The sequence below is a fragment of the Tyto alba genome, unplaced genomic scaffold (assembly GCF_018691265.1).
Source record: "Tyto alba isolate M040663 unplaced genomic scaffold, T.alba_DEE_v4.0 Super-Scaffold_33, whole genome shotgun sequence".
In the NCBI taxonomy this organism is placed as follows: domain Eukaryota; kingdom Metazoa; phylum Chordata; class Aves; order Strigiformes; family Tytonidae; genus Tyto; species Tyto alba.
This window is the reverse complement of record NW_024881308.1, coordinates 17,365,846-17,390,333: the sequence shown is the minus strand read 5'-3', so window position 1 is coordinate 17,390,333 and position 24,488 is coordinate 17,365,846. Positions and strand designations below refer to the sequence as shown.

At 57.0% G+C, this 24,488-nt stretch overlaps 2 protein-coding genes across 2 annotated transcripts; both read right to left on the bottom strand.

Moving 5' to 3' along the window:
• Positions 1-6,682: 6,682 nt before the first annotated feature.
• LOC116964045 (BPI fold-containing family B member 4) lies at positions 6,683-14,052 on the bottom strand. The gene is made up of 16 exons (XM_042801105.1): positions 13,947-14,052; positions 12,889-13,317; positions 12,765-12,828; positions 12,102-12,206; positions 11,838-11,981; positions 11,156-11,216; positions 10,571-10,631; positions 10,019-10,110; positions 9,469-9,681; positions 9,186-9,239; positions 8,520-8,690; positions 8,296-8,363; positions 8,114-8,156; positions 7,412-7,475; positions 6,900-6,976; positions 6,683-6,786 (listed from the first exon to the last, which is right to left on the bottom strand). Exons 1-16 carry the CDS (start codon positions 14,050-14,052, stop codon positions 6,763-6,765), a joined length of 1,776 nt encoding a protein of 591 aa, XP_042657039.1. The 3' UTR covers positions 6,683-6,762.
• Positions 14,053-16,152: 2,100 nt separating this feature from the next.
• Positions 16,153-24,208, bottom strand: LOC116964031 (BPI fold-containing family B member 4-like). The gene is made up of 16 exons (XM_042801086.1): positions 24,169-24,208; positions 22,936-23,047; positions 21,710-22,625; positions 21,268-21,372; positions 21,035-21,157; positions 20,563-20,626; positions 20,061-20,121; positions 19,590-19,669; positions 18,779-18,958; positions 18,557-18,610; positions 18,317-18,487; positions 17,858-17,925; positions 17,499-17,541; positions 16,971-17,034; positions 16,767-16,843; positions 16,153-16,509 (listed from the first exon to the last, which is right to left on the bottom strand). Exons 2-16 carry the CDS (start codon positions 23,030-23,032, stop codon positions 16,435-16,437), a joined length of 2,178 nt encoding a protein of 725 aa, XP_042657020.1. The 5' UTR covers positions 23,033-23,047; positions 24,169-24,208; the 3' UTR covers positions 16,153-16,434.
• Between the last annotated feature and the right edge of the window lie 280 nt (positions 24,209-24,488).

Genomic DNA, 24,488 nt, shown 5'->3' with positions numbered 1-24,488 from the left:
CTGAAGTTCAGCTTCTTACAGCAAATGACTTTCAGGCACTCACCAGCGCAGGTACGAGAGACTGAAGAGCAGAGTTCAGCAAACTGCTCACCAGGTTGGTGAGGAGGCTGGCAAGGGACAAAGGCAGACAAAAATTACCAGGGAAGTTACCAAAACCCAGGGCTCAGCATCAAGACACAGCTGAACTCTGCTGGTCTGCACTGCTGAGGGCCAGGGAGGAGCACCCCTTGTCTTTTACCACTGATGTTAAAAGATGCCACAAGCCCACAGCTCCCCCAGGCTTTTGCAGGAATTACAGTTGCTCAGGACTTTGTTAGGTGGTTCTCAAAATCTGAGTATTAAATCTGTACCCAGATTTGAGACTGAAATTTTGTCTCACTGCAGACCTGCAAAGAGCTGGCCCCCAGCTAGTCCTGCCCATTATTTTAACTATTTCCCTGTACACATACCAATATCCCATCCCTTTGCAGGTTTCTCAAAAAAAAAAAAAAAAGTTTAAAAATTGGCTTTTCTATGAGAAAATCCCACGGTTTCCTCATGGCTGGGTAACGGAGCTGCCATTTACTCTGCATGTTGCTGCTGAGATTTTTGCTGAATTAACCTTCTCTGTGAAGCACAGGGTGGGCTCAAGTCTGGTGACCACCCCCCCGCTCACCCCTTCCGCAGGTTGACGCTGAAGCCGCCGAGCAGGTTGCTGCAATCCTTAATCACTAACTTGAGGTCACTGGGGGCGTCTTGGGTCAGCGCGATGTGAGACGTGATGTTTGTTTCTACCGAGGACCCGCTCAGAAAGTGAAAAATCCTGGAAAACACGGAAGTAGCTTGGAGGGCTATGGAGGAAACCAAAGCAGCAGGGAAGAGCGGTATCTGTGGCTGAGCTGCAAGCTTGGGCTCGGCTGGGACAAGGGTTTAGTCTCAGGACTGCCACCCGCCTGCTGGTCCTGTTCGCAGGTCACTGGCGTCCCAGTGTGCAAACAGGCACAGGGGGGGTTTCCAGGCCAGTTCTGACTTCAGGGGGAGGAAGGACAGGTCGACACGAAGGATCATGGAGAGTTCTTGGCCTGTTGCTTCCAGCACCTTGTCCACAGGAGGGTCGCTGCCTCTGCCGGCCACCACAGGCTGAGATCCCGAGGGCAGCTGGAAATGTCCCCAGAGAGAGGCAGCAGCACGGCACAGCGTTTTCCTCACCAGGCCCTTGCTTCACGTTTGGGGATGTTTCTCCAGCACCTGGAAATGCCCCATCCTCCCCAGCACCCCCAGACGCCCGTGGCCTCGCTCTGCTGTCTCGCTCACCAGCCCTGCTCACCCTGGCAAGTGGAACACCAGCTTCGAGTACATGTTCAGCACGAGCTCGCCCCCGCGAAGGACCTTCCATGACACTCGGACTTTCTCAAGGTTCAGCACCTTCAACCTAGGGGTTGACACCAAAGCAAACCCACCTCGAGACGGCAGGATCAGCAGGAGCAGACCCCACAGTCCCATCAATTCCTCCTGTTCATTGTCTGACCTGTTACCTACGTGGATATTCCCAGTTAAAAGTGAAGGTGAGGAAGGGCCAACCCCTGTTCTAAGAAAAGCCGACTTCAAAGCAGGGTCAGGTCGCTCAGGGCTGTGTCCCGCTGAGTCTGAACCACCTCCAAGGGTGGAGATGCCTCCACCTCCCAAGGTGCCCATTGCAGTGTCACATCACTCCCATGGGGAAGAATTTTCCCATCTCTGACTGTCACAGCTCCTCATGTGGTTTGTATAACAGGGAGGATCTGGACCTCTGGAGCACCCCTTTAGGAGAACTTATCCTGTGGAGGTTATTTGTTACCCTGCAGTGAGTACCACCGCTGTGCTTCTGCTCTGACTTACCAGGCAAAGTGTGTTGACTTGTGAGGGACTCTTCCACCCAGCAGTCCTCCTCCACCCAGCAGTCCTCCTCCACCCAGCAGACCACTGAGACCAAGTAGACTTCCATTGCCTAGGAGACCTCCTTTTCCAAGCAGCCCTGTGCCAAGCAGACCTTTCTCTCCAAGAAGGCTTTTATTGCCAAGGAGGCCGTTGCTGAGGAGACCATTGCCAAGGCCTTCCCCACCAAGGAGACCATTGACGAGGCCTTCCCCACCAACGAGACCATTGACGAGGCCTTCCCCACCAACGAGACCATTGACGAGGTCTTCCCCACCAACGAGACCATTGACGAGGCCTTCCCCACCAAGGATGCCTGTGCCGAGCAGACCATTGCTGCCAGGTTGTCCTCCTGCAACAGTCAGACCTCCATTAGTGTTCTGGCTCTCACTGCCCAACAGCTCTCCTCTCCCAAGCACATCCATGCCAAGTAGACCTTCCTCACCTAGGAGGCCTGTGCCAAGGACCCCAGATCTGCTGGATTTGTTTCCTGCATCAAGGGGACTTTCACTTTCTTCTCCACTTGGACTTTCTCTGCCAAGGAGGCCGGTACCAAGTAGCCCACCTTCACCAAGAAGGCCTGTGCCAAGCAATCCACTCTTTCTGCTGATGAGACCTTCACTGCCAAGAAGACCAGTACCAAGCAGACCTGCACCAAGTAAGTCCCAGTCAGTAATCAGAGTTCCACTGTTGGAAAGATTTCATTGACAAGATATGTTGGCTGAGCTACGTTAGGCTGATCTGCTCATGAGGTCTCACAGGGACCCCTGAGCATCCTTGTGCAAAGCAGGGTTCCCCATGGAGCCGAGCCTGCCAGGAGGCAGGTCCCTGATGAGCCGAGGGATGCTCCACAAGCCTGATGTGGCACAGGACACACTAGGACCAAGGCGGGTGCGCAGCCGCCTGTGCCACGACGCTCCCCTGGGAAACACGGAAAACCTCTGAGCTTACCGTCTTTGGGTTGCACTGGGCTCAGCCCAAGGACACTGCGTAGGTTGACGAGGCCCTGGGAGGGGGGCAGGAGGCCCCCAAGAAAGATGAGACACAAGAAGGGCAGCATGTCCTGACCAGGTACCTGTGGAGAGACCCACATCAGCCCAAGCACCAGTCCCACCACATTGGAATCAGCAGCCTGGTCTGGCTCTCCATCCTTCATGTGCTCCACCCTGGGGCGCTGGGACAGGCCCCCCCTGAACACACAGCCCCAGGCACCGACCCCCAGCCCTGGGGGACCAGCCAGGACCCACAGCACCCTTTTCCCACCCAGAAAGCTCAAAGCCCTTCTGCTTATCAGGGCGCAACTGAAGCACGGCGACGTTCTGCTCCAGAGTCATTGATGTCTCCATGCCTGGCTGGGCTACCCCGCTGCAGAGCTGGGTGCCTGGCATCGCTGGGAAGCTTGGAGGGAGAAAATCCCATTTTAAAGACAGCAAGAGGGATGGAGATGAGGCAGGAGGACCTTGTACTGAGAGAGACAGATGGCTTCCGACCACTCCAAAACGGCCCTGAAAGAAGAACACTCAAAGGGGCACAGCTGGATAAAAAATGGTGTGTGTCAAAGTCGTGTCCTTCTCCCTGTTACGAAGAACACCTTGTGTTATTAAAGCTCAAAGCACAGCCAAAATCAGACTCACATTTCCGTGGGCAGATTGTTTGTTTTTCTCATCTTGCTCCATTCAGGCTATGAAAAGAGCCCATTTTCCCTGTATTTGATCTACCTCTAGTCAAAAGAAAAGACCTTCAAGGACCTCATGATCCCACATGAGCTGGATTTCTTGGGGTTGCAACCAACGCTGTGGAGTGTTTGTTTATGCACAGAGAGCTGCTTACAAAGAAATGAAAAGAGGCACCTGCTGAGGTGCTGCTGTAGGTCCCAGTTTAAGGCAGCACCCGCCTGCACAGCCCACGTCCCGGGCCAGCCACCCCGGCTTGTGTCTTCTGAGAAAAACAATGTACAGGCTGCGGATTGCAGAGGTTCAGCACTGAGAAATAACATTATTTAGGTCAGGCTGAACAACTTCTTTATCTGTTCCGGATACTTTAAAAAAATCCCTCTATGACAGTTCTTGGCACAATTAAATTAGACTTTAATTCACTAGACTGTCTTTTACGTTTTCCCTTTGATCAGCATGTAATGATGCACAGCTCCTGTAGCTGTGATTATTGAACAGGAGAGAAAGATAGAGGCTTGAGCAGCTTCTATTGAAAATCGTGTCAAATAAAATCAGTGGGATTTGTTGGAGGGTCTCTGCAAGACGTGCGTAGCATTGTGAAAGGATACCAAAATGGTTGTCAGGTCTTTTAGAAGAGCTCTCAGAGAGAATACGTGACAAAGGAGACAACTATCTCTGCAGTTATTAACAATATCTATTGGGCTGCTACCTCCTTGGTCACACGCATTTAAGCGAGCTGAACATCTTGCACATGCAAAACGCATGTATGGGTTTGCAGATAAATGCTTATTTTATACCAGCTGAGATGAGACCCGAGAAGCTGAAAATTGTTCTGAATTCTGGTCACCAAGATCATGAAAAAGCGTCCTAGCCATTTCTGCTAGCATAGTCATTATAACAAACTTAACAACAACAAAAATAAACGTGGAATTTGGCAAGCAAGAGCCCCACACGCTTTAAAAAATAATTTTCATAAATGACTAAATGCTGCTACAGAAATCAAAGGAAAACATTAAAACTGGGGCTTCTGAAGCCGAGTTAGGCTGTGCTGCAGGTTGCCTAATGGGAGCGGGAGCTCAGGGGCCGCGGGACCATCACGCCACTCACCTGGAGCCCCTTGCCCGGCGATGCAGGTGCCCACGGCCTCTGCGGGAGCGGCTCTTATCCAGCCCCGCTGCAGGAACAAGGAAAGGCCAGGGAAGGATGAGGCCGGGCGAGTTCCTCTTTCACTGGCTGTGGAGTGTGAACCCTGCCCCAGCCCGATCCCCGATGCCGCCCGCGGCAGCGCCGGCCCGTGACCGGCAGCACCCAGCCAGCCCCGCGGCTCCCCCCCCTCGGGCTGGGTGCGGTGCCCACCCGCTCTCCCGCCCGGCCGGGCCACGCTGCCACCCCGCGCCGGGGCTCAGCCCCTCCTGTCCCCTCTGGCTCTCAAGGCAGCTCACGCCGGGGGCAACGAGCTCCGTGGGTCCAGCGGGGAAGCCCCCCTGGGGTGCTGGGGCAGGGGCTCGCGTCCCCGGGGAAGGGATGCTCTGGCTCAGGTCCCACGCAGCTCCTCGCACGTGGCCGGCCGTGGCCACGGGCCGTGGCACGGGAGGCTGTTGCTGCTACTCGGCGTCTGTCTTGCTTTGCTCTCCCAAAGCGGCTCGGAGTGGATCGAGAGGGTGTTGGCACCCACAGCCCCCCGGCTGCAAATCCTCCGTGCGCCCCTGCAAGCCCCAGACCCCGGCGCGAGGACCAGCACCAGCACCGTGCGTGCCGTGGGGCCCTGGCGTGGCCGTGGGGCCGATGGTGCTGAGCTTTGCAGCCCCGGGGCAGCGCTCCCTGCCAAGGCAGAGAGGTGGAAACCTGTCAGCCCCCATTCTCCTCCCTGCATCTCCACCTTCCCACGGGACACAGAGACCCCAGACCATTCCCTGAGCATCGCAGTTCCAGCCAAGGGTCCCAGAGGCAGTTTGGGGCAGCTCCTCCCCAGGGGATGCTCCATCAGGTTCAGCCGGGCACAAGGGTCTGAGGACAGTGAGGGGTGAGCAATTACCTCCCAATTAAGCTAATTATGCACAGAAACAGCCCAAGGCTGACTAGAAAAAAAAAAAAAGTTATCACAAACTAAAGAGTGTGTGGATTTAAGGCATACCAGCTGCGCCGTGAAAACTGCCTGTCACCCAGAAGTACGCAGGAGATTGCTTGTGCCTCCAAGAAAGATCTTGGCAGTTTAAAGGAGGCTTGAGAGACAACAAATAAAAGCAAATGGGGAAATAAATACAGAGGGGAAGAGAAAAGGAGCATGAAAGAGGACAGAAAAGCCTGAGTGAGGTTCCGGGTGGTTTTTCAGGGTGGATCTGGACTGACAGGGGCAGGGCAGTCTCCAAGGCAGCAATATTACAGCCCTCACAGCTATTACCTTTCGCCCCAAGAGCAATAAGTGCCTTTAGAGCTTTAAATTAGCAAAAGCTTCATTGCTTCAACAGGCAGCTGAACCACAGGAAAGAGCCTGTGCATAAATAAACTGTGGTTCATGCAGAGTTCACAGGCATCGGTGAATGAAGTACCCCTGTGTCCCCAAACGTTCCAAGGATAAAGCCCCAATAAAGCCCGGGGCAGGTGATGGCATGGGGGGGGTCCTCAAGATGACCAAGAGACCCCACAGCTTTGGGTGCAGGCCCTGAAAAGAGGCCAAGACATCCGGGTCTAAGGCAGCATTTGCTGGCAGGCAGCTCTCTGCCCACCCTGAGCGGGGTGCCGGGTGGGCACAGCTGGGGCTGGGCAGCCAGGCAGGGGCTGCAGCCCCCCCCCCCCCCCAACCACGGCCGGGGTCCCCAGCACAGTGGGGTCTGGCCTGAGCCCCTGGGGTTTGCTGGACCCAGCCACCCCCACAAGTCTGAGCACCCGCTGTGGCTGCGGAGAGGGCTGGACTTTATAAAACCTGAGTGTGAGAACGCCAAAGACACCCGCATCCTTCTGAGCATCCACAAAAGAGTCCAAAACACAACATTTGGAGGCAAAAACCACCTCTGTTCCTTCTGTTCCAAGCAATGTAGGCGGGATGCAACATTTGCATGGAAAAGACCGAGCTGCTGTTTTGCCATGTTAGGTAGGAAGAGAAATGTGGTGGGGGTCCTTGGGGCAGGCCGGGCTGCCATCCCTCCGGGGGCGGACGGGGTGAAGCGGGGTCCCTCCCCAGCCCGGTGTCCCCAGCTCACGCCGACAGCACGATGAGATCCTGGAGAAGCAAAGGGGTCACCTTCCCCCTGAGGAGCCCCCGCGCAAGCGACGGGCGCTGCCTTTGAGGTGAGGGGCTGATGGGGGACCCTCGGGGAACGCCCGAGCACTTACTTCGATGACGTTGATGTCCGCGCTGTTGAAGTCGATGTTCAGCAGCCTGGGGAGGGGGACCCCCGCTCCCAGCACGCCTGCGGGTCACAAGCCAACCCAGCTCAGCGTGGTGGGAGTGGGGGGTCGCTGCCGAGCTGCTGCCGGGGGCTCAGCCCCCCACTCCATCCACGCTGAGCGCAAACCCCTCCTTCCGCGAGCGCAAGGCTCTCTGGAAAGGTTTTGTGTTGTGGGACTTGGTGCTTCGGCAAAACATATCGTCATTCGCTCCTGCTGGCAAAGCGAGCAGCCCGGGAGGGGCGGGGGGGCTGTGGGACCCCTGTCTCGTGATGTGCAGGTTCATCCCCCCCCCTGGAAAAACACTCCTGCGTGAAAGGAACCACCCCCCCCCCAGTGCGGGTCGGTCCCGCGGCTCCTGTTCTATACGGCGAGGGCAGTTACACCTCTGTAAGCTGCCGGACCGTGCACAGCCTAGCAGGTGTGAGTACACGGGCGAGGCGTAAGAGCTTCCTTACCGTTCATTGCAGGCAGGAAAGCAACGTCGAAAATCTGGCCAACGAGCATCTCCAGGAGTGAGACCTGCGACATGGAGAGGGGTCGCTGAGTGCCACCGGTGGTGCCAGTCCCACGGCCAGCCCGGCCTCGGGCATGAGGGGACACTCCGTTCACACCAGCTAAACCCAACCCGAACCCTCGGTGCTCCAGCTCCACACCCGTCTGACGCAAACTCCCCATTTCACAGAAATGGGGCTTTAAGCATTCTACAGTCAAATTTTAGTCCCAAAATAATGCCATTCCACAGGCTCTTTCCCCCTGACATTAAAGCTGCCTGCAGCAACCACTGCTGGGACCCAAACATGCTCTCTGCAGGCATCCTGCCACGGGAGAGCCCAGTATTCCTCCCGACTTTTGCCATCATCCCCTACGAGGCACAGGGATGAGCCTCCCTCAGCACATCCCGCAGGGATAACATGGGCACGTGTGGGATGTCCTGAGGTTCTCTGAGGACCCAAAAGCTCTCCTTCTCAATGAGGATTTTTTCTGAAATTTGCTCATGGATCATCCATGAAAACAAATCCATCTCTGGAGGTGAAAGAAGAGTGCTATTCAAATCACGACACAACCATGACATGTAACTGGCCCTTATTTCTCCCAAGCCAGTATCTATCAGCACTTTGCTTGCTGCAATAGATTTCCCATGTGCTGAGGCTGCTTACATCAAAATCACCGATGGATGAAGACACCAAGGAGAGACCAGCCCTGCAGGAGGAAGCAGAGGTGAGTAAAGTCCAGGCAGTTTCTCCGATGACCCAGTCCTGTCGATGCTCTCATTGTCACACAGCCCAGGAAGACCCACAGCCACCCCTGGCCACCCCCCAGATGAAGACCAGTGTCCTACTTCTCCAGGCTGACTCTAATCTTCAGTTTGTTGTCCTCGACTGAAAACTGGGCCAGCAAGGAGGCATCCTGTGGTCAAACAGAGAGGTCAGGGCCGGGGGTGGCTCCTCCAGCCTTTGCCCACCTGTGTCACATCAGGTACAGGTCCCATCTACGGGCACCCTCCAGGCAGGGAGGGGGAAACTGCAGGAGGAATTTCCACGTGGGTTGTTCCTTCATACATACGATATTCAGAAGGCAGAGGGACTTCTGGACATCGTCTGAATGGATCACCATCACCTCTGCTGTAGCCATGAGCTGGATCGCACCTTTATTTTTCTTTAAGGTCACCACCGGTGCTTCGGGAACTGCAATTTTCAGCAGGAGCTCATGTGGCTCGGGGTATGCCTTGAAAACCTGTCAATACCCAAAAATGGAAAGTTACTGCTGGCAGGGGCACGACTGGTGCCGTAACCAGGAACGACAGAGCAGGCTGCCTGTGCCGGCAGCATTTGCGCAGTGCTGCGCTCCGGGGGCAGATCTGAGCCTGAATTGCTCCAGCCCCCGTCTGCATCTCTCTCAGGTGGCTGAAGTGAAGCCGAGCTGGCTGTGAGCTGAGCCCCGCGGATGCCCCGAGCCTTGTCGAGAGCATCTCGTCCCGGCCGGCGGAGCAGCCAGCCCCACAGCCGGGCCAGCAGCAAGGCTCCTCGTGACCCAGGAGAGCTGCAGGGTGACAGGCCGGGCTCTGTCCTGCTGTGGCTTCCAGGTTTGGACCTAAGTCAGAGCTCATTCAAGTCCGCGGGATGTCTGAGATGGTGCCTCCAAGGAGGAAGGGACAGGGAGACCTCCCCTGCCCTGGACGCCGCTTCTCTGCGCGGGTTACTTGCCGTGCAAGGGGAAACCAGGACTCACCGCAGGAACCAGGGCTCCGAGGGTCCGTGTTGTCAGTGGTGGGAGCTCAGGAAACTGTGACAAAGAGAGAAATGCTGCCCCTGTGTGTGGCGGTTTTCGGCAGAACCTGCTTTCACCAGCAGCACGCCTGAGGCTTTTACCACATGGTCTCTCACTCGCTTTTTTTGGCTTAGACAGCAGAGCCCCCGGTGAACGGCGCAGAGGAGCGGAGGCGGGACCGGTGTGCACGGCCGACAGCGCCGAGCCCTTCCAGCCCCGGAGCTGGGCGGTGCGCCCCACTCACCGTGCCGGTGGAGATGGCCAGGTCCAGGGCACCCTCCTTCTGCAGGACAGCCAGCACCGAGCTGAGGAAGGTCACCGAGAGGCCCAACTGGGAGGAGCTGGTGGCCGCCATGGGGGGCAGGGGTGGCATGGGGACCCGTGGCAGTGTGGGGACAGTTTCTGGCTTTCCCAGTGGATAGTCCACCAGGCCTCCCGCCGCTTGCCTGACGATAGTCTGGAGGTACAGGGGAAGGAAGCACAGTCCGAAATGTTTGCAATATTTGCCTTTACGGTTAACTTCATGTTCCTTCCGTGTGAAATCGCTGCATGCACGGCCAAGTCGGGCCCCGTGACACTTCCTTCTCCAGAACTTCGTGAAATGCAAATCCCGCCGCGCTCTCCCATGACGGCAGCAGCGGTAAGAGCAGGGCACGGAGCCAGGACCTCCCCAAGCTTTCCGCAGAGACCTTGGAGCCCCTGCTCAGGTGTAGGTGGCCCGGCGAGACCTTCCCAAACCCAAGGGAAATATCCCAACCTTTGTTCGTGTATGGAGGAGAAGGTGCAGGACTTACATTCAAGTCTACCTCTAGGAAGTGGCCGGTGACGAGGGGGAGGCTGGACACAGTGTACTGGATACTGCCCAGCAAACCCAGGGGTACCAGCGCTGGGGGGAGAGCAGAGGAGTCAGCGATTCCCTGCTGGGCTCAGGTGCAAACCCCCGCTCCCCTGCCCAGCAGCTCTTCTCCTTCCAGAACAGCCCTTGGCTTGCAGGTGAACTCGGGCCCCGGCTCGGAGTGCTCCGTGCCGAGCGGTAATGCCACAGCAGAGGTTGTTTCCCTAACGAGCAGCTTGTGCTGCTGCTGCACATGGCGGGGGCAGCTCACAGCCCCCCCTTTGATGCCACCCAGGGGTCCTTCTGTCCATGGTTAGGGACAGGAGAGATGTGGGGAGGGGAGCGCATCCCAGGGCGTGCCGGGGCACTGCTCCCTGGCTGCTGCCCGGGGAGCTGCTGGGGGTCCGGGGGGGGGGTTGCTCGTTCCACCTGGGGTGCAGCAGCGGAGGGGAAAGCGTCACAGGAGCAGAGGTGATACGAGGGGCAAGGCGCGGGACCGCCAAGTACTTACAGTTCACAAGTCCCAGCTTGTCGTTGACGAGTCCCAGGGCGACGTCGACCACGGGGCAGAGCTGCAAGGACGAGGGCGGGATGGTGAGTAACCCGCGCCCAGAGCTGGCTGCAGCCCCGCTGCCCAGCTCGGCTCTGCCGCGCTCTCCCCGGGGCCGGGAGCACCCGCCGGGGACCCCACGGGGCTGCATCCTCGCCTTCGCCCCACGTCCTCGCCCCTCGGCAGAGGAGCAGGGTGAGGGCTGGGGCCTGGAGCCCACGTGGGACGGCTGGAGAGACCCTGGGGCTTTCAGGAGGGAGGGGAGATCCAATTAGCACATAACACACTCCAGAGCACCATTAGAAACGCCGAGGCTCTTGGGCAGCCCTGCACCGGGCTGGCTGACCTCGCACCTGGGAGGAGGCGGCAGCTTCTCCCAAGCAGATGGAGACACGGCACGTGCCCCCCACGAATCCCAAAGCGCCGGGTGGGCGGGTGGGCGCAGCAGCTCTGGGACGCCAGCGATGCCGCGGGGAGCCGTGCCGCAGCTCTTCAGACTCACTGCTCCTTTCTGGGGCAGGGGGAAGGGGGTTTACTCTGACTTACCAGATTAGGAAGAAGTCTGTTCAGGACACTTGCCAATAAATTATCTACAATTGGGAGCAGGCTGTGGAAAAAATAAAGGAGCACCATGAAAAAAAAACCTGCTGCAAAGTAAATGGGTCTTGTTAAACAATTCCCTGTGAATAGCGCAGAGCGCAGACCTCCCGGAGCAAGGCAATTGCAGCAGCAAAGTGAATTGTGAATGCTTGGATTTTGCATGAGATAAGTGTAATTTGCATCCCAAAATAACCAGTGGGAAATTTATTGCTGCCTTTTATCTATTAGTGTCTCCTTAAATGAGCAGAAACAACCTGAGCCCACGTGGTTCCTATGATTAACACACCATGTGCTTACGTCTCAGAAGCCCTCGTGCGCTGTCAGTTAAAGTGACCCGTGAATGTGGCACAGGGGGCAGAGAAGTCCCTCGGGGATTGCCGTGGGGCGGTGCAGCCCTCTGGGACAACACGCCCCACGGGTGCAACGTGCGAGGGGCACACAGGGACCTCCTTTGCTCAGCCCCGTGGCATGGCTGGTGGGCACCTGCCACCTGCAGGGACAGCGGCTGCCGGTGTCACTGTCACCCGTGGGGCTGCACCGTGGGGAGATGTCCTCGTGTGTTTGCTGCTCTGCAGCATCGGTGGCGAGGCGGCTCGCGCCGGCAGAGGAGGGCACCTCCATCACTCACCCTCTCAGGAGTCGGACTTTAATGCCACCAAGGAGGGTATCGCATCTTTCTGCCACCAGCTTGGGGCAGCCCGTGCCGTCCGTGGTTAGCCTGACCCTTGACGTGATGTTCACTTCCACCGCGATGTCGAGCAGGCCCAGGAGGCTGCGCAAGGGGAAGGGAGACACCTTCAGAGGAGCAGCCGCTTCCCGGCCAAGAGGAGCAGTGTCCCCCCCCGCCGGGGACCCCGGTTGTGATGCTGCCACCAGCACCGGCCCGACCTACCACTTGGCATTGAGGGCCACCCGGGTGTAGAGGTTGAGGTGGATGCCGATGCCAGGCAGGAGCCGCAGGGACACCCTGGGGAGCGTCAGCTCCACGATCCTCAGCCTGCAGGGACAGCGTGGGGACACCGCGGGCCATGGCTCCGAGCCCAGCACCCCGCCACTGGGCTCTGCCACTCGCACAGAGCCACTGCTCCAGGGCTGGGTGACTCAGAGGCCGTTTAGACCAGAAAGGGCAAAAGCCACCAGATTTTCTCAGTTATTTTCCTGCTTTAGTTATTTTCCAGTTTTATCAGAAGCTTTGCACTAGTTGCTTTATCATTGCTTGTGCTTCTGCTTGGTGCTGGGCTTCAAGTAAGAGCTAAAGTGGGCTGGTTACGAACCAGTGAGTGTTGGCCTGGGAGCAGCGGCGGGGCTGCCCAGGGCTGAGGCACAGCTCCCTGCACCCTCCAACTGCTGGTTCCTTTAACTTTTTTCGTGAAGCCCAAGAGGCTCCTTTGCAGCCAGCGATGCAAAGCTGGCGGGACTTGCAGGCAGCGGTTTTCAGAGCACCAGCTCCAGACCAGAACTGAGCGTTGACTGAAGCATCACCACTGCCCCCCCAAACAGCATGGAGGTTCCCCCCCCCCCCCCCCCCAAGGAGCCGGGGCGGTGCCATCCTTACCCGGTGAGCCCCTGGACGGTGCTGAGCAAGCCGCCTTCCCCAAGGACGCCGAGCAGGCCGCCGCCTCCGAGCAGCCCCCCGTCGCCCAGAAGCCCTCCTCTGCCAAGAAGGCCACCGGGGCCACCGAGGATCCCCGCCGTGCCGAGGACACCTCCATCACCGAGCAGACCTCCTCGTCCCAGCGCTCCTCCAGCAGCCCCCGCGGGGATGCCGTCCCCGGGGACATCGCCACCGGCTGCCGCCCAGCCTCTGGGAGGGTTTGTGGGCCCCCCGCCGTAAGCACCTCCACCACCCCCTCCGCCCAGCAAGCCTCCACCAGCACCACCCCCTCCACCGAGCAGACCACCAGTCAGCCCCCCCAGCAGCCCTCCACCACCGCCGCCCAGCAAACCACCAGTAATGCCACCGAGCAGACCACCGCCGCCGAGGAGACCTCCTCCGAGGCCACCCAGCGAGTCTCCGCGTCCATCCGTGCCGGGACGCCCGCTCCCGAGCGGCACCGCTCCGAGGGCACCTTGGAGGACATCGCCTTGCCCGAGGGAGCCTGTAAGGGCTGGAACCGTCACCCACATCAGCCTGCGAGGCAGAGCTGCCGCCCCGGCCTGCCAGCCCCCTGCCCGCGCCGCTGCTCCTTGTGCCCCTCAAGCACGGGCCCTCGAGGGGTTTGTGCGCCCCGTTGCCGTCGCTGCCTAGCCCAGCCCCCCAACTACCAGTTTCTCCCACAAGGACAGAAAAAGGGCTTTGGGATCCAGGCCGGGAGGCACCTCGTTAAGACCTGCGCAAAGCACAGAGGGATCTGCAGCTGCGCCAGTAAGAGGGCGAATGGTGCGGCACAGGCGCAGGGGTTGGGCACTGGTAAATCCTAAATGTCAGGTAATTGGGGTGCTGTGGGGCTCACGCCTCCGGAGCGGCGCAGGCTCCCGGGAGGAGCAATCCCCCCCACGAGCAATGTCCTTTTAGCTGCCGGGCCAGTTGAAATTTTAATTACATTCAAAAAATGGCTCCGGGCTCAGTGTGGAGGGGGAGGCTTGCGCGCCAGCCTCGTGCTCTTCCCCTGCCATGTGCAATTCCCCTCCCGTCGCCGGCGGATGGGGCTGCGCTGGCGGCACCGTGCCACCCCCCCGGGGCCACCGCTGGTTCCTGTTTCCCAGGGTCCCGCTACGAGGAGGCAGAGTGACTCACCGTCGCTTAAAACGCTTTGGCTGAGCCTGAGGACGGCATCTGTGGGCTGGCTCAGCGAGGGGCTCAGCAGGGCGCCCAGGAGGGCGATGCCCAGCGCCGGTGCCATGGTGTCTCCTGCTCGGCCGGGCGAGCCGCGGGTGCTGGCAGGACCTGGGCAAAGACAACGGGAAAAGCGCGGGACGAGGCTGGGTGACCCCCCTGGGGAGGAAGGGGAGTCGGATACTGCGAGCGGGGTGAGAATGTTTCCACGGATGGAGAACATGAGCTTTAGGAGGACCGAACCAGTCCAGGAGTTGGAGCCACTGTCGGCAAAGAGATTGGACACACGCAAAGGGGAGCGGGGGGTGTCTGCACACACATCTGCAGGGACCTTGTCGAGGCGTTTTCTGCACAACCCCAGCGCCTGTTTGCTCATTCCAGCGAGCCACCTGCCCCTTTCCTCCCCTGCTCGCCCTGACACAATTTGAAACTTGCGGCGTGAAATCGTTACTCGTAACCTAGAGACTACACTGAGCTCCCCTCGCTAATAACCACCCTGTAAATGGGGATGCAAATTAATGCTGCAATTATACTAGCAACTCGCATTTGGAATAAAGCCTTTCTTCTTAAAACGGCATGTTTTAACCTTATAACAAAAGAAATAATAATAACAACCATAAAACGATATTGCAACATAAAAATCCCTAACTTTTTGTGTCAAAAGAATGTATTTTTGAATTCAGAGAAGGATTTTCATTTTACTATAGCAACCTTCTTTGCTGATTTTTCAGGCTAGTCACTAAGTATAAACCAGAATTACTTACCTGCTTTTCTACCATTACTGGTATTATTCCCGTGTTTTTTTCCTTGCTCACCAGAGTATATTGTAAGGCTTGTAGGTAAAATGGTGGCTCTGTCCCTCCAAGCTTACAACACCCCGTACCACTGTTGTGACTGCCTTTCTTTACCTGGCCTTATCCTGAATTTCAAAGCCTGGCTTTGGTCTTCAGTGCTCAGCTCTCAGTCAAGGGCAGACCTTACGGCTGTCCATAGGCTCCTCTGCTTTAACGTGTAGGAACAGTGGGTCCTTATATAGCGAAGCTGAGGCAGAAAAAGTGGAAAAATGCCTAAATTGTAAAAGCTGGGCTAGTGGATTGCGTGTATAAAGCAGCATTTGTGGTTTTAACATATTCCAATATAAATAAAGATTCATAAAACAGGGAAAAGCATTGAGCAAGAGGTTATTGGATACCCAGTTATTGGGCAGTGCTCTTGCCCAAGAGCCCAGAGCTCGAGCTAAGGAGGAACCCGAGACTGTGGGCTGCAACACGTGAGGCTCCTGCTGGCCCCAAGAGTGCTGGAAAATCAGCTTATTCCAGCCCAGTGCCCGCTAACGCTTGCCCACAGGCTGCCACACCCAGACTACCGCATCGGGGTAATTTTTCAAGTTTCCAGCCAGCGTGTGGGGAGACTACAGAAAAGCACCTGGAGATTTTTATCTCATTTAACGCTCGACCTGCGAAGCAGTTCCTGAGGCTCATCCCTCTTGTCCCAGCAGCCGCAGCCTCAGAAAAGCCTCTGCAGGGTGGGACGTGCTGCTCCACGGCAGCTCCAGCCCATCAGGGCGCTTCTGCCCTGCTGTTCTCAACACTTCAATACCACTGTGAGATAAAATGTCTTGCTAACGACCCGGTGCATCTTACACAAGAAGGGGATAATACGCTCCCAAACAAAGCCGCACGGAGGTGTTAGCTCAGCTCGTCTGTGCTTGGCTCCGTACAGAGCCTTGCACAGCAAGCACCGGCGGGCACCGGCTGGGACGTGCTGCAAATGAACCCTTGGCAAGGAGCGGCTCGCCTGCAGCGGCTGCAACGAGGGCTCCAAATAAGAAATGTCAGTAAGGGCTTTGCTAAATCTACACCGTCGTTGCCCTGCGAGCACGTCCTCTGGCCCCATCAGTCTGGCCGGGCCGGGGATGGGCGGCAGCGGGGCACCCTGTGCACCAAACCCCAGCTCCCACCTGAGCTGCTGCTTCACACCTTGGGCCACAGGCTGAGCCTCAGAAACGCTTTCTGTGAGGTACCAGCTTGCTCGCTGTGGGTCCAGCCTCCTCTTGCAGCTGCGCTGCCCGCCCGTGGGCTCCACGGCATAGGGGCACCGTGGAGACAAAGGGGTGCTGGCAGAAACCCGTATCAAATAAAGACTGAGAGAGAAATACAGAGGCAGTGAAAGACTTTATTAAATGAGCAATATGAGACCAACCTATGCCTAAGAGAAAGCTCCTGCTTCTCGACTATGGCTGCAAAAAGTGGGCACAGAACCCCCCCAACATCCACCAGCCGAGCAGCTTCCCCTACCCCGATGCCAGGCCGTGCCAGCACTGGCCGACCGGCGACGGTCGCCTGTCCCCCTCGGACACAGCGACAGCGCAGGGGGCTGCTCAGGGGAAAACGGAGCTGGGGAGAGCAGAGAGGAGCAGGGCTGTGGTGCTCGCAGCGCGTGGCCTGCCTCAGACGACGAGCAGGGTGGAGGCTCCTCCTGGGCAGGATCTTTTTAGTGGGGTCTGGTGGGGAGAGTCATCCGCCTGGGAGAAGCAGCAGAAAAAAAAAAAAAAAACATTCCGTTTTCTCATTCAGGCTTCCACCAGCTTTTCCCTATACCCCAGGCGAGTTTCTCCTGTGGGGCCCCACAGGCAGAGGGACCCCCTGGAAACCCAGAGCAGCCCCTGGGAGAGGGGGCTGGCCAGGGCGGCGCGGGGCTTTGGGCTCCGCAGGTCCCTGCCCGGGGTGGGCACATCCCTCGCGCCCGGGAGGGCAGCGCCGTGGGGAAGGCGATCCTTACGTCGGTGATGTCAACCTTGGCGTCCCTGAGGCTGGTGCCGACAACTTTGGGCAGAGGGACCGACGTGCGCAAGGCATCTGCAAAAGCAAGTGAACGCACCTCGTCACAGGGCGGGGACGGACCCCAAACATGCAGGGAGGGAAGGGGGAGACCCCCAAATCCTGCTGAGTTTGAGAGAAGAGGGGACCCAGGCCCCGGCCGTACCGTTAATGGCAGGTACGTATGCAGCCCCAAGGACTCCCTGGAGCCATCCTGCAAGCGGGGAGACCTGCGGGGGAAGGAGATGCATGTCAGCGTGTGAAGAAGAGACCAACACTTATTGGGATGGCACCAGCCATGTCAGGCTTATTTCCCAGTTCAGTTCTGTCCCTGTCCCTGCAGCATGCTCAGCGCTAAGAAACACAAATGCTGGGAAGCTTCCCACAGCGAAACTCTTCCAGGACTGAGGGTGGGAGGATGCACAGGGACATGCTCTTTGGGCAATTTTTTCTTGACTATTCCTCTCCCTTTCCCAGCACCCCCAGTGCACTGCCAGTGAGCGAACATAGACATCCGAGTGTCGGTGCTATAGGGCACAGGGGATGGATAGGGCAGACAACAATTGGCCTCTGCCAAGAGAAGAGGAAATGTGATGACTGAAGAATTGGCATTTTGGTTCTCCTTCCCTACACAGAGTCTCTGGCCGTCGCATTGCTCGCTGCAGCACCTCGACCCCAGGCAGTGTGCACTTACACCAAGAAGGTTGAGTCCCAGGGGTGCCCGTGTCACGTTGATGCTACAAAAGATAAAAACAAGGCAGAGTCGGGGTGCATCGGGTGCAGCCCTCCTCCAGCCTTCCAAATGCTGCTCAGACCCTTTCTTGGTCCGGAATTTGTCCCACCCAAATAAAAACACACGGATTTTGAAAACAGGGCGACTTCAGACACGCACTTGCTCTGAGGCTGGGGCTGGGAGGAGGCAGGAAAGCTCCAGCAGCCCTTTACATCTCTACCACATCTACACCAGACTCCCCGCTCGTTGCGGCCAGGCCCCCAGGAGCGGCCCCAGGCAGAGCCCCCCCTGCCCACAGCGAGCCCAGAGCTCGGTGCTACCTGCCAAGAGCCAGGGAGGTTCGCAGTTTGCCGTTTGAGACCGATGGGATAACATTCAGAACGATGTCCTGAAATTGGAACAAGGGGAGAAATGAAGTTATTTCCCTGCATATCTCCCAAGACTGAAAAGAAAACCCAGAGTATTTGTAAGTAACCCGTTCTGAGAAAAAACACCCGTCTGTGACTAGAAATCACATTCTTTGGATGGATGGCATCATGTATCTCTCTCTCCAGGGTTCACTCTTTCTGTCTTTATTTTGTATTAAGCCCTAAACATCTCACTCACACTTGGTTATGAGCATTTTTAAAGGAGTGGGCACCACTGTTCTGAAGATGTAGTAAATTCCAAAGTACAGGTACTTCATGGTAAGGGCAGGACAAGCTGAGGGGATGCCAGAGAACAGCCAGACCCACCCCGCACCCTGTTTTGGAGGACTCACCCCCCAGGAGCCCACTCACCGCATCGAGGGAGAAGAGGAGCTTCTGGGGGGACTGCAGCAGGGGGCTGAAGAGGTCGATGGCGGCTTTGAGGGTGATGGTGGCTCTTCTGTCCTTCACGGCCATCCCCGGCTCGTTGGCCACCCGCACGCTCAGCTCCAGCGGCAGAGAGCCGGGGAGGACCCTGGCGAGCTGCACGGGGCAAGGGGGGTCAGGGCAAGGGGGTCTTCGTGTGGCTGGGGCGGGTGGTGGGCGGCTGACCTGGGGGATGAGCGGGAGCAGGGCAGACGTGGACAGCGAGATGCTATCGGGCACCTGCGGGAACAGCACGGGCAGCATTGGCACCGGAGGGGGGGGGGGGGGTCGTGCAAAGCCCACGCTGGGCTCGGCTGGACCCCACGAGCACGCTGCGGCAAGCACCCTTGGGTCACCCTAAAGTGACCAGGACCCCAACCCGCCCCCGGGAGGGGTGCGGGGACCCACCGTGGAGCTGGTGATGTTGCGGTTGAAGGCTCCCTGCCCCAGCACCGGCTCCAGCAGGACGCCGAGGCTGCGCTGGGGGAGGCTGAGCCGCGGCGGGTGGCCGGTGGCCAGCAGCAGGGTGGCAGCGAGCGGGCCCTGCGGGGAGGCCACCACGCCGCCCTCCGGGTCCCCGACGAGGAGCTGCAGGGGACAGAGCAGGGGAGGGACACTGGCGGGGCTCGGAGGGCTGCGGTCGCACCGGGCACCCTGCCCACCCGGGGACCTCGCGGAGAGGCTCACGCGAGGTTCATCGACGCCTTAATAAACTCACGGCTGCTCCAGCCTGTCCCAGCCCCAGCAAGGGCTGGAGCTGCCACAGCTTTCCCTTTAACGCACTGGCATCTCCCCATCGGAGGGGCCAGCATTGCCAATATTTTTGGCCTGATTATGGTCCCTAGCGATTACCTACCAAACTTTTACAAACCACTTATAAATGGAGCCTGCTCGTGAACGGTGATCACTGCCCCTCTATGAAATTAAGCTTTTTCGATTAACAACTATGAGAGTGCTACAATTATGCTTGATTAAGCAGTATCAAGCCAATGTGGCTCATGCTACCCTCAGGAATTAGCAAGTAAAAAATAAGGTAGAGACCCAGTGGTGGCGTTAGCACGGACACAGCCAGACCGCGCTCATCAGCATCTCCCGGCAAATGCTCCTCTGAAGGCAGCTGGGATAATAGAAGCCTTCGACAAACAGCCACCGCATTCAGGTGAATTACCCAAACTCATTAAGTCAAAGGGTTTGGGGCCAGGGAAGTGGTGGCACTTACATTTAGATCCATCTGGATTGCGTTGTCGCTGATGATGGAAAAGGGGGGCAGGTCCCCCAGAGCCCCGAGCGGGAGCGCAGCTGTGGGACACAGGGAGGAGCTTTTAGGCTGCAGTGAGAGGGGGATGCTCCCAAAGCCAGCGGTCCCAAGAGGTATCGGAACCAGCGCTGGCTCCTGCTCAGTGTTCCCAGCTGGATGAGCCTCTAGAAAGCACTATTTTGCAGCAAAAATGTTGTTTGTAAAATCAACGGTTCCTGAAGTGGCTTTCTGCAGGAAAAACTGTCTGATGCTGCTCTGGGTCAAGGGAAACAGAATGTTGTGCTTGAGCTGAGAGTTGTGTTTTTACAAAGTTAAAATATTTGTATTTACCCAATGGAAAAAAAAAAAAAAACAAAACAAAACAAAAAAACAGTCAACCCTAACTGCAGAGGCTCACTGGGAGAAGAGGAAAAGGAGGGTGCCAGCACTTACGGGTCCTGGAGCCGAGCACTGAGCCCACGGCGCTGAGCCTGGTGTTGACGATGTTGCACCCCTGGGGAGGCAGAGGAAGGTCAGAGCCCTGGGACCCGCAGCACCCACGGACACCCCTTGCCTTGACACGACCAGCACAAGCGAGCCCTGCCGGGGCTGCACCGCGCGGGCGGGGGCTGCCGCCGGGCAGGGTTGGGGGGGGACACCCCGTAACCGCAGCGCTCGGCACCAGGTGGGTGAGCAGCCCCCGAGCCGGGGGGGGGTTTCACATCCCGGGCAAGACTCGCTCCCTGTGGCCACTAGCCCTGCGTGGCTCGAGCCCGCTGGCCGGCGGAGCCTGGCCCAGCCAACGGGGCGGGCGAGGTGCCGGGGCCGTCGGCACAGAGGGCAGGGTGACTGCCCCACGGAGCCCGCAGCTGTGCAAACAGCACCTGCGCGGGGGCTGCCCCTCCTGCCCCACACCGTGCTGATGGCTCACGTGAAGGTTGCTTTGTAGACTTACCACCTCGCGCAGGGCATCACTAAGGAGGCGTTTTAAGGGCTGATCCAGAAGCGGCACTTTGGGTCTGGGTAGCAGGAAAATAGGAAATAAAGAGCGGCGTAGATTAACGGCTGGAAAATAAGAGCGCTTCACACAAGAGAAATACGAGGCCTCACTTGCACTGTCCAGGGCCATATTCAGTGCTAAAATATTACCAAAACTGAGCCCTCTGAAGCCAGCCTGGTGCTAGGTACCCAGCAAAAACTGGAAATATTCTTTCTTGAGCCCAAACTTTAAAAGAATGGTCAGGAGTTCCCCTCTGAGGCCGGCAGCCGGGTAGTTCACTCTCCGAGGCGTTGGGCAAGGAAGCACTGCCTTCGATGGCCAACAGCGGCCAAGGCCCCCACTGCCACAGGGGCCACGTGCTGGCCATGAGCACCCTGCTCACACGGATGCCACCCTCCCACGGGTGACACCTCACACGGATTCCTACCTCACACGGATCGTTATGTCGGAAGTCTTGCAGTCCTCATTGTTCTGAAGAGACTCCAACTTGTCCTGGACCAGCATGACCGCATCTGCTTCCACCTGCACGCAGAGCGCCTTGCCCGGCGTGCTGCACGGGGGGAAACACCACACGTGGCTCAGGGAATTTCCTGGCCATCTGCTTTCCAAAGAGGAGGCGACCCCCAGCCCCCAGCCGTGCCCCTGCCAGACACGCCGTACCTGGTGCTCTCGACCAGCAGCTGGGTGTTGAAGCCCACCTGGTGCCCAAAGCCTGGAAGGGAGCGCACACTTATTTTGGGGAGGGTGTTGTTCACAATTTTCATCCTGAATATGGTTGAAACAAGGAAAAGGCAGCAAGTAGCACATTGGTCCAGTGGATGCCCCGTGCCCTCAGCCCCCAGCACTGCGGCTGATTGCAGAGCCGTGGTCTTGGGGTCCTCGCTGCCCAGGGTCAGCAGGGATCCCCACCAGCCACGAGCAGCTTGTGGCACATACAGAAACCCCCAACACCTGAACCCCCCCTTTATGAACCTGCCCCGGGAGGGGAAAGAGGGGCCCCGTGTGTTCAGCCAGCAGGCTCCAGACCAGAGCCTCCTTGCCCCAGGGTGACCCAGACACACCAAGGGCTGTTCAGGGACACGCGTCTCCCACTCTCACTCACCCTGTGAGAACTCCACCGTTTTTTACAAGAAGATTGCCAACAAGACCATCTTTGCCAAGGAGACCACCTTTGCCAATGAGACTACTAAGAACATCAAGGAGATCATCAACAAGACCATCTTGGCCAAGGAGACCACCAAGGACACCATCTCCACCAAGAAGACTCCCAACAGCACCATCTCCACTAAGGAGACCACCAAGGACACCATCTTTTCCAAGGAGACCACCAACAGCACCATCTCCGCCGAGAAGACCACCAAGGACACCGTCTTTTCCAAGGACACCATCTCCACCAAGGAGGCTTCCAACAGCACCATCTGTGCCAAGACCACCAAGGACACCATCTATGCCAGGGAGTCCACCTCCACCAAGGAGACCACCTCCACCAAGGAGACCTCCAACAGCACCATCTCTGCCGAGGAGACCACCAAGGACACCGTCTTTTCCACGGAGACCATCTCCACCAAGGAGACTTCCAACAGCACCATCTGCACCAAGACCACCAAGGACACCATCTATGCCAGGGAGTCCACCTCCACCAAGGAGACCATCTCCACCAAGGAGACCATCTCCACCAAGGAGACCTCCAACAGCACCATCTCTACCGAGGAGACCACCAAGAACACCATCTTTTCCAAGGAGACCACCAAGGACACCATCTTTTCCAAGGAGACCACCAAGGACACCATCTTCACCAAGGAGACCACCGACAGCACCATTTCTGCCAAGGAGACCACGTCTGCCAAGGAGACTGCCAACAGCACCATCTCTGCTGAGGAGACCACCAAGGACACCGTCTCCACCAAGGACTCCGTCAAGAGGATTATCTTTTTCAAGGAGACCACCAAGCAGATTGCTGCCAGGGAGTCCACCTTGAAGCTTCTGGAGGTCACGTTTTGTTCGTGTACTGTTAAGATCTGAAAAAAAAAAAAAAAAAAGATGAGAGGTCACTGTGATCTATGTGGACACAGCACACAAGCATGCTGTGTCAGCCTGGCTGCTCCTTCCCCTCCACTGTCCCTCTATTTCCCTCTTCATACAATAGGGCTGGTGGCACCAGCCACTGTAAAGTATCCAAACGCCACCGCCAAAGTGCTTTACAAATGCAAATTACCAACATTGCCACTACTGCTGAAGGAATCTGGACCAGCTTCTGATTTTCTGAGCATGGCCAAGAGACAGGAAGAGCAGGACTGGTCTCAAATCCCGGCTCTTCCATACACTTACCATCTATACCCTCTTTGGCAGCTGAGGGCGTGATTGCAAGTCCTTGTGAAGGGGTCAGCAGGCTGCAGAGGAGGAAAATGGCCAAGAACCCAGTCATCTTTGGTCTCCAGAACTGTAGAAAGTGATTGGCATCAGTGCAATGCTGGGCCAGTGAGCACAAGGCAGGGGAAGGAGGGAAGGAGGAAAGGAGGAGGGAGGAAAGAAAAAGGAGGAATGCCTGTCAGGGAAAACAAAATCAGAGAGGAAGCTGCTGGCAACTCTCCTGCCTCCTCACCACACCAGTGAGCACAGTGAAACTCCTGATGGGACCTTCCTGCAGGAGGAACCAGAACCTCAACCCCAATTGCTCCAAGGACCGACTGTCACAGCAGCCAAGTGAAAAGCAATTGGTTGTTCAGTCGTTCCTGCTGTAATCCCCCAGTGCCGGTGAGCAATGTTGGTGACCGATCTGAATGATCTGGGGTGCATCTGTTCTGGGTGGGAATTTCTCCAAGAAACAAGACCCTGTATCCCACATGATGGGAAAATAGGACATTTCTGACAACACAAGCATCTCTGGTCACAGAAAGATCAATGGCATCTGCACAGGACAAATGCACCGACACAGCTGGCAAGGAGAGCACCTCCGTGTTTGAATGTCATGATCTCTTCACAAGCATCAAACATCTGAGGATTCCCCCTGCATAAAAGCAGTTTTTGCTAGAATTGTAAGATGGAGAAAATAAATTTTAAAGTTTCATTGTCACTGAAATATTTCTCTGGGACCTACAAATTGAAGTAGCTTTTTTATTTTTAAAGAACCACAATGGACTTCATTGCCTCAAATCTATTTAAATGTAAATAGTACAACAAAAAGGGATCAACACAAGTGTGAGAGGTCTAATTCACCTTAGCTAAAAATTTATCTCAGATAATAGAGTTATACCAATAATAATTTCAGGGATAATTGTTTATGAAAACCATGAAATACCCTTTCTTCTTCAAGGACTCCAGAAACAATGAACATGCAAGTCTGTTCTTGAGGACCTCGTAGTGAAATCCAGCGCACGTTTTACTTGTTGGAGCACAATTCAGGCAGGCAGCAGGCAAGAACAACAGTTTTTGTTAAAAAGCCAATGCTCCCAAACGAACACTAAGGGTTCTCCTTTGGGAAGCAGCCGGATTTGCAGAAGCTAAGAGCACTCTCTTTGAGGAATAAGTTTGCTCTTACCTGAGGAATAAGTTTGCTCTTACCTGACCAAGCTCTCGAGTGCGGGGCTGTCTCCAGCCGATGTCCCTGTCTTCTGAAGACGACCTGCATCAAGCATCCTCCTATATATAGACCTTTACAGCAGGAAAGGCCAGCGATGTCATCGAGGACAGCCAGAAGACTTGGCGGGGAGCAAAACAAACAATGCATGGTTTCTGGTGACTTCCACTGCAAATATTTCCCTAGAGATGTGAGGAGTTAGGCAAGTCATTGAGCAATGACCTGTAGGTGCAGAGGCAGACCCGGCCAGCGCTGGGTGCCAGTCTGCACACCACTGCCTCGTTTCGTACGTCAGCCTTCTGGG

Excerpts from the sequence above, each read along its gene's own strand:
- LOC116964045 (XM_042801105.1), bottom strand. The coding sequence starts at position 14,052 with ATGGCACCGGCGCTGGGCATCGCCCTCCTGGGCGCCCTGCTGAGCCCC. Across the intron at positions 12,207-12,764 it reads ACCGTCCAGGGGCTCACCGG|GCTGAGGATCGTGGAGCTGA; the intron begins GTAAGGATGGCA and ends CTGTCCCTGCAG. Across the intron at positions 6,977-7,411 it reads TTTCCTGCCTGCAATGAACG|GCGTGCTGGGAGCGGGGGTC; the intron begins GTAAGGAAGCTC and ends TGTGACCCGCAG.
- LOC116964031 (XM_042801086.1), bottom strand. The coding sequence starts at position 23,032 with ATGACTGGGTTCTTGGCCATTTTCCTCCTCTGCAGCCTGCTGACCCCT. Across the intron at positions 21,158-21,267 it reads CTGCTGGTCGAGAGCACCAG|CACGCCGGGCAAGGCGCTCT; the intron begins GTACGGCGTGTC and ends CCCCCCGTGCAG. Across the intron at positions 18,611-18,778 it reads GCAACATCACCAGCTCCACG|GTGCCCGATAGCATCTCGCT; the intron begins GTGGGTCCCCGC and ends CTGTTCCCGCAG.